This window comes from Oncorhynchus nerka, linkage group LG5 (assembly GCF_034236695.1).
Source record: "Oncorhynchus nerka isolate Pitt River linkage group LG5, Oner_Uvic_2.0, whole genome shotgun sequence".
Lineage (NCBI taxonomy): Eukaryota > Metazoa > Chordata > Actinopteri > Salmoniformes > Salmonidae > Oncorhynchus > Oncorhynchus nerka.
The window spans coordinates 33,919,532-33,928,031 of NC_088400.1; the positions used below are offsets into that span (position 1 = coordinate 33,919,532).

At 44.4% G+C, this 8,500-nt stretch overlaps 1 protein-coding gene across 2 annotated transcripts; it reads right to left on the reverse strand.

Moving 5' to 3' along the window:
* Nucleotides 1-421: 421 nt before the first annotated feature.
* Nucleotides 422-8,500, reverse strand: LOC115115814 (eukaryotic peptide chain release factor subunit 1-like). 2 transcript variants are annotated; one of them, XM_029644305.2, is made up of 11 exons: nt 8,394-8,500; nt 7,945-8,056; nt 3,803-3,978; nt 3,501-3,640; nt 3,239-3,377; nt 2,949-3,139; nt 2,608-2,737; nt 2,202-2,375; nt 2,024-2,088; nt 1,698-1,845; nt 422-1,517 (listed from the first exon to the last, which is right to left on the reverse strand). In XM_029644305.2, exons 2-11 carry the CDS (start codon nt 8,028-8,030, stop codon nt 1,435-1,437), a joined length of 1,332 nt encoding a protein of 443 aa, XP_029500165.1. In that variant the 5' UTR covers nt 8,031-8,056; nt 8,394-8,500; the 3' UTR covers nt 422-1,434. The 2 variants fall into 2 exon arrangements, with proteins under 2 accessions (XP_029500165.1, XP_029500166.1); XM_029644306.2 differs by having other exon boundaries at nt 8,398-8,499.

The window sequence follows — 8,500 nt, forward strand, 5'->3', positions numbered from 1 at the left end:
GATGAACACTTCGCCTTCCTGGCACCAGGACTGCCAACTAAAAAAATAATTTCTGTTGGGTCAGGTAATATTAGAGAATGATGTGAGGGGGCTGATGGGTTGGAGATTTGTGTTGATTGTGTAAACATATTCACTAAACAGGCAGCAGATAATTTGAAAAGCCTATGGATAATAATGGCTAAAATGACCATCTAGGCATGTATCTCTTCAAACAGGGATGTAAAGGCCAACTTGAGCAATGCCTGGGCAAATGTATTCTTACATATGTGATGAATTAAACGTGTAGAATGAGTGATAGGGTTAATCTCCTGAACTCCATTTTCTCCTTACCCTTTTTGACCACTGTTGATCAAGACCAGAAACCTGACCAGTGGTCTAACCGAGTGCATCTCTGTATTCCCAGTCATGTGAAATCCATAGATTAGGGCCTAATGAATTTATTTAAATTTCCTTATGAACTGTAGCTTAGTAAAAATCTTAAATTGGCATATAAACAATTCACACGTTCTACAGCCACTGAAGCTCATGGGTGAAATAAACATTTTTCATTAGCAGGGGAGCCGGTAGAGCCAGTACCTCTGGGAACGACACACTCCACATGATTGAGACCACAGTGGATGAGGAGGTAGCAATGGGTTTCAGCAGTTAAAATTTAATACCCCCCTTTCTCTACAGAAACCCAGGTAAAAAAATAAAATACAACAGCAGCAATTACCAGTAAAAAATAAAAAGCCTAAATATATATATAAAAAGCATTAAGGGGGATAGAAGGAGGTAGGGCAAGGACACGATGAGGGAAAGAAAGGAAAATATATGTTCTTTACGCGAGGATAGAGTCCAAAGTCTTCATCGGACCGGGGGGGGTTGCTGCGAGCGAGGATAGAGTCCAAAGTCTTCATCGGACCGGGGGGTTGCTGCGAGCAAGGATAGAGTCCAAAGTCTTCATCGGACCGGGGGGTTGCTGCGAGCAAGGATAGAGTCCAAAGTCTTCATCGGACCGGGGGGTTGCTGCGAGCAAGGATAGAGTCCAAAGTCTTCATCGGACCGGGGGGGGGGGGGGGTTGCTGCGAGCGAGGATTGCTGGGAACTTGCTGTTGTGTCCATTCAAAATGGAGGGGAGAAAAATAAACAAACTAAAACAATTTGAGTCAAGTCCAATCCAACCAGGGGAAGGAACCAGCACTCTAAGGCAGGGATTCACTCAGGATGGGTTGTCCCTCTCTGGATTGAAAGAGAATCTCAGTCTTCAGCGTGTGCGCGTTATTAGAAGTGTACATATATGGGAAGTGTGCGTGTTTCAGATTGAATGCATGTCTGTCTACATGGTCAGTACGTCTCTTTTCACTCGCTGAAAAAAAAAGGTGGCATATTTCTATCCTTATTTTGTCATTCTTCACCTTTTTCCCTTCTTTCTCCCCTATTCAGTCCGACTACCTAGTAGTCATCTAAATCAAAACAGTCGTCGTCCTCCGCCTGGTAATCTATGGCCTGGAAATCCACCCTGTACCGCAAGCATCCTGAAAGAGAGTAAGAAATAGTCAATTATCTGGATAAAGACTTGCGGGACTGAACAGTCATTACTAATATTAGGTTCATGAAGTTGACCTCATGCTGTGAATTACCGCCACAACATGACCGTAACAAAAGGACACCATGTTAGAATTCTATAAAACAACAACTGGTTGGTGTGGACTCACCCCCGATGCCACCGAAGCCCTTGACAAACTGAGACCCTTCCTGACTCTTGTCTGTGACGATCTCCAGCGTGGCTCCAAACTTCTTGTAGTTGTTGGCAAACCACTCCAGCAGAGGCATGCTTTCAATCAACTCGTGGTCCTGCCCAGTCTGAACATGCGAGCGCACACACACACACAAATGGACAGGTTTGAGAGGGCAAAGAAATGTAAACAAGTTAACACCAAATTCAACCATCCGAATGGGTTCAGGGACAGAAAGTGTTGAAGGCAACCGTGTGTGTACTTGCGTGTGGGTGTGAGAACAAGGGATAGAGAACAGGGTTTACCTCCTTGTCTGTGAAGTGGGACTTGTCCTTCTCCTGCTCTGGTGTTAAATAAAGAGTCTTCTCATCTGAAACACAAAGGACGATGGAGACAGGGAATGGGACACTGAAGTGTTCTCTTCTCAGTTGTTCTACTTCATGGTGCCAGAGGATATACTGCACATGGGGAGTGTGTGTGTACCGTTTTCTGTTCCGACGCTCTCAGCCCCGTGCAGGCGAAGAATATAGCGCATGGTGTCTAGGTTCTCATAAACGATGAGGATCTCCACAGCCCCCATCTCCAGGGCTTTGAGTGTGTCCTCCACCCCAAAACAGTACTTCCCCGTGTCCTGACTGATCTCATCAAAGTACCGGCCTGCAGAGAGTGAGCGAGTAGGAGAGAGAGAGAGAGCAAGAATGGAGGGGAAGACAAATAAAGGATAGAAAAAATAAACATTTAGTGCTGGAGAATGGGAAGCAATCATCACACTAATTATCATTACCATTCACAAGGAAACAATCTGCACTAACCCTAACAAAAACACCTAACACAGACACACATTCGCTGGGATAACCCAAAATCTAACCTCAACGTGCCACAAACAGACCTATGAGCTTCTTTTCCTGGATGAACTTGACGTTAGAGAGGACCTCTGCCGACAGCTCGATGGCCTGGTTGAAACCGTTCTCCCCTCCGTACGAGATGTCCACCAGCTTTAGAATCTTTGCCTGTAACCTCTGCACGCGCGCGCGCACACACACACACACACACACACACACACACACACACACACACACACAACAGGGGTCAGTGGGCCGTGAAATGCTTGATTCACTCAGAATCAGAAAATCAGAGGATTTACGCAAAAAGCATCAACCTGACAAAGAATGAACTGATCACAGTATGGATTAAATGCAGCATAAACCATGGATTAACACACACACTTACAGGGTCGAACATGTCGGACTGGCTGAGCTCAGTCTTGAAGTCGGCAGACCCTGCTAGGACCATTCCGGCCACGTTGACCTTGTCGTTGGCCACATAGAGCTGGACAGCTGTCTCAGCCACCTTCCTCACATAGTTGTGTCTCTTCTCCATCCTCAGACGGGCAAAGCGCAAAGCAGACTGACCTCCTCTGCCTATGAGAGAGAAATTGTATTGACTAAAGGGTATTGGTGGGGGACAACATCTCTAATGTTATTGTTCTCATCTCTGCGAGTGTGATGAACGAAGCGTACCGTGTTTCTTGGGCAAGTCCACAGTGAACTTGTGCAGGACCTCTCTAGTGTTCCCCTGGAGCGTCCCGAATAGAGCCCCACTACCATCTATCACTATGAAGCCAAACTTACTGTCATCAGACAGCAGGGCTGTCAACGCCTGGAGAGAGGAGAGAAGGAGAGAGAAAGACAAGAGGGCATTTCCATTACAATTGTCTCTAGAGACAATTAGAGAACACACATTCACACACATACAGGAGACAGACATGATTTGAGCTCCTACCTCAGTGTGGAACTTGTTGTCACAGAGGTACAGGGAGGTGTTGATGGGTTTAAAAGGCTCAAAGTCAATGTTGACTTTCTTCTCTTTGCCCTCGTCTGTCACGATGGTTCCACAGTACACCACCAGGCCATTAGGCGGCACTGCAGGAGAGACACAGGGATTATCAGTCAGCACAGGCAAGACCCAGTGACCCATAGTAAAAACAAACAACAAAGAACAGACTGACCCTTGCTGTAGCTTTGGAGTCTGCTATGAGGAGGTCAAGGCTTCAACATCACACAACTATGCAGTCAGTCACTCACCCTTGTTGTATAGCTTTAGTCTCTGCTGTACAGAGGTGATGGCCCCGAGCACAGAGAGCCTGTTGACTCTGCTCTTGATGTTGGAGGCTGTGCCAAACTCATCTGCCAACATCTTGGCCACTCTGGAGATCTGGTCCTTAGGGGGGATGATCAGCGAGATCATACTGGTTCCATTACTGAGGAGAGGGGGACAGGTGGTTAGACAACCTAAATACACACATTCAGTTGTGTACATAACTGTCTTAGTCATATCTCAAACTCTGAAAGAAAGGAATATGCGTCCACAATCAAAACATTGTTGATTCTGTCATTTTACTGGATCTACCTTTGTGTGACACTGGCACCCTTCAACATTGACAGTCTGACACCCAAACATTACCTTCCCAGTTTCCACTGTCTGAAAGGTGAGGGAGGGGGGCACACAGTTTCCATACAAGCTCTGTCCTTGACACCAAAGACTGCGCTGAAGTTCCACTGAGCCACATTGTCTGCATTCACTATACACGCTGCATACAAACGGGTAGCTAGCTGGCTTGTGAATATAGGTCAAATGGTCAACCGTGCATGTTTGTAACGTTTATAGAGGACAGTTGATTCTGGGTCAGTGGACAACAAGAATACTTCAGGAACAACGCCGTCCCTTTTGACCTAGTCACAGCTCGAGGAAGCCACGGAGCTGGATTTGTCAACTACGTATCAAAATTAATATGGATGACCGCTAACTAACGTTACACATCGTCACCAAAGAAAGACTAGGACACGGCAATTGGATTTCTGCTTGCTACTCATCGAGTATAGATTCCATACTTTCCACTTCCAAGTAGAATACACGTTCAATGCCATATCTTGACAGCAAGCCAACATCGCTACTAACTGCTAAGTCTAGCGCAGCATATGAGAACATAGCTGTGTTTGAATACCCATACTAACATAGTATATACTCATTAAGTATGTAGTATACAGTATCATTTCATTTTAGTATACTATAAACGAATGGTACCCTTTTCAGTTGAGCGTACTAGCGATTCGCCTGTCTACTGGAAGTCGATGCTGCTTGCTATTGCAACGGCTTTCTAGCATAAATTACTAGCTAGACATTTAAAAATCAAATCTGGAGTGCCAGAGTGCGCTCCAAGCGTTTGTAAATTCAGAAAGTTGTCAGAGTGTTTCGCTCAAGAGTGCACGCACACTGCCAGGCAATGTCACTGGATGCTCTGGCCGAGGAGTAGGGTTGATCCAAGCGTTCTGACCTCAAAACGGCATTCAAGCTAAATTGCTACTTCCAGACACAAATGAGAGAACACCTCAATCTGACCGTTTTACTCACCCTAGCAGAGCTGGTTAGGCTGTTTTCAAGTTATCCATAGCGTTGGTGACTAACAGTGCTGCTGGCAACAAGTTAATGATGTTTTTTTGCCGATGTTTACTGACACCGGCCATATTCAACTGGTTTATTCTGCGCTCTGCACCGGTACACTCAGACAAGAGTGCTCTGAAATCCGAGTAGATAGCCACAGCGAATATACGAACGAAACCGAATGTCCATTGGGAACACAAGACTACACCACTTAGCTAAACTAAGAATGACGAGAACAATCAAGTCAATAAACGTTGGATAGTTAGTTAGATGGCATTTTGTTGATATACTGGCAAGGTCGATATATTAGTAGCCAACTAACATTAGGTAGCTAGCTAACATGGTACATACTGTTGTAACCATATGCTATAAGGAATTTAATTTTGTAACAAAAAAAATATTTTTAAAAGTAATTAAATGTAACTTTTATTTAACTAAGCAAGTCAATTAAGAACAAATTATTATTTAAATGACGGCCTACACCAGCCAACGCCCAATTGTGCGCCACCCTATTGGACAGCCTGGATTCGAACCAGGGTGTCTGTAGTGATGCCTCTAGAACTGAGTTGCAGTCCCCTAGACCAGGATAGCGTAGCCAAATACATTTAAACTCAGTTTTTCATAATTCCTGACATATAATCCTAGTAAAAATGCCCTGTTTTAGGTCAGTTTGGATCACCACTTTAAGAATGTGAAATGTCAGAATAATAGTAGAGAGAATTATTTATTTCAGCTTTTATTTCTTTCATCACATTCCCAGTGGGTCAGAAGTTTACATACACTCAATTAGTATTTGGTAGCATTGCCTTTAAAAATGTTTTAACTTGGGTCAAACATTTCGGGTAGCCTTCCACAAGCTTCCCACAATAAATTGGGCGAATTTTGGCCCATTCCTCCTGGCAGAGCTATTGTAACGGAGTCAGGTTTGTAGGCCTCCTTGCTCGCACACACTTTTTCAGTTCTGCCCACAAATTTTATATAGGATTGAGGTCAGGGCTTTGTGATGGCCACTCCAAAACCTTGACTTTGTTGTCCACAAGCCATCTTGCCACAACTTTGGAAGTATGCTTGGGGTCATTGTCCATTTGGAAGACCCATTTGCGACCAAACTTTAATTTCCTGACTGATGTCTTGAGATGTTGCTCCAATATATCCACATAATTCTCCTCGCCCATGATGCCATCTATTTTGTGAAGTGCACAAGTCCCTCCTGCAGCAAAGCACACCCACAACATGATGCTGCCACCCCCGTGCTTCACGGTTTGGTTGGTGTTCTTCGACTTGCAAGCCTCTCCCTTTTTCCTCCAAACATAATGATGGTCATTGTGGCCAAACAGTTCTATTTTTGGTTTCATCAGACCAGAGGACATTTCTCCAAAAAGTACTATCTTTGTCCCATTGTGCAGTTGCAAACCGTAGTCTGGCTTTTTTTAATGGCGGTTTTGAAGCAGTGACTTCTTCCTTGCTCAGCGCCCTTTCAGGTTATGTCGATATAGGACTTGTTTTACTGTGGATATAGATACTTTTGTACCTCCAGCATCTTCACAATGTCCTTTGCTGTTGTTCTGGGATTGATTTGCACTTTTCTCACCAAAGTACGTTCATCTCTAGGAGACAGAGCGTGTCTCCTTCCTGAGCGGTAGGATGGCTGCGTGGTCCCATGGTGTTTATACTTGCGTACTATTGTTTGTACAGATGAACGTGATACCTTCAAGCGTTTGGAAATTGCTCCCAATGATGAATCAGACTTGTGGAGGTCTACAAATTTTTATCTGAGGTCTTGGCTGGTTTCCCCATGATGTCAAGCAAAGAGGCACGGAGTATGAAGGTAGGCCTTGAAATACATCCACAACTCCAATTGACTCAAATTAGGTCAATTAGCCTATCAGGAGCATCTAAAGCCATGACATCATTTTCCAAGCTGTTTAAAAGGCACAGTCAATTTAGTGTATATAAACTTCTGACCCCCTGGAATTGTGATAATTCTAAGTGAAATAATCTGTTGGAAAAATTACTTGTGTCATACACAAAGTAGATGTCCTAACCAACTTGCCAAAACTATAGTTCGTGAAAAAGAAATGTGTGGAGTGGTTGAAAAACTAGTTGACTCCAACATAAGTATATGTAAACTTCCGACTTCAACTGTATATCCATACTATGACCAATAGGCATCAAATCAAATGTTATTTGTCTCATACACATGGTTAGCAGATGTTAATGCGAGTGTAGCTAAATGCGTGTGCTTTTAGTTCCGACAATGCAGTAATAACCAATGAGTAATCTCACCTAACAATTTCACAACAACTACTTTATACACAAGCGTAAAGGGATGAAGAATATGTACATAAAGATATTCTGACTTCCTGGCATTCTATATACTCAATTTACGTCACAAATAGTTCGGTTAGTATGAGTATTAGGACACAGATAATTGTGATTACCACACCAACACGCTGTTCTTCAAGACCCTATCCACCGTAGCCGGCGTTTTCAGCTAGGTAACAGCTAGCTGACATGTCGCTAACGTTAGTTAAGCCGGACATCAACACACAAACAACCGAGCTAGCTACAAATAACACGGCAATCAACATAATAAGTATACGATTAACATCGAATACTGGTGGGAACTAAAGTTAATTACAATGTTGGCTGTGTTAGCAAGCTTCCCAGCTACTATAGCTAAACTACCACTCCCAAATCCGGCCTCACTTATCCAGCTGTTATCACATGGTCCATTCACGTCGGCATATCGACACTCAGGTACACACCGTATTCAACCACTTACCCACGGGCAGCTTCCAAACTTTTAATCAGTTTCTTGATTTTCCATATCTCCACGTTCCTGTCTGCCGCGTTAGGGTCATCCGCCATCTTTCCTGCTGTAATCGCGTCAGCACCTAAAAGAGAAGAACGTTAGCTGGCTAACGTTACATCGGGTTTTAGGTTGCCAGGGTGACAGTTGTGTACCCCTCGGAGCTAGAGGCGGGTGTCCGAGAGGGACCTGGATCAGCAGTGGTGGACCTTCCCCGGATGAAGAAGACTATACCCCGCTTGCTGTGTCGGCAAAGTGCGCGGAAAAATTAGGCCTATACACTCTTCCCAACCTATTCGTTATATAACGTCGCAACCCGACAAAACTTCGCCGCATTTCATCAATAAACAATTAAAATATTCAACTGTCAACCCGTTCCACCAGACACCTTGCATGTACAAACACAATCGACGACACCGTACCTGCCTCGGGCAACGCCGCTCCGGTCTCTACGCTACGGCTACCACGCTAGCTGAATCAGTCCTCAGTGAAATGACGGCTCCTCTACACAAGTTTCGCGTGGTGAGAT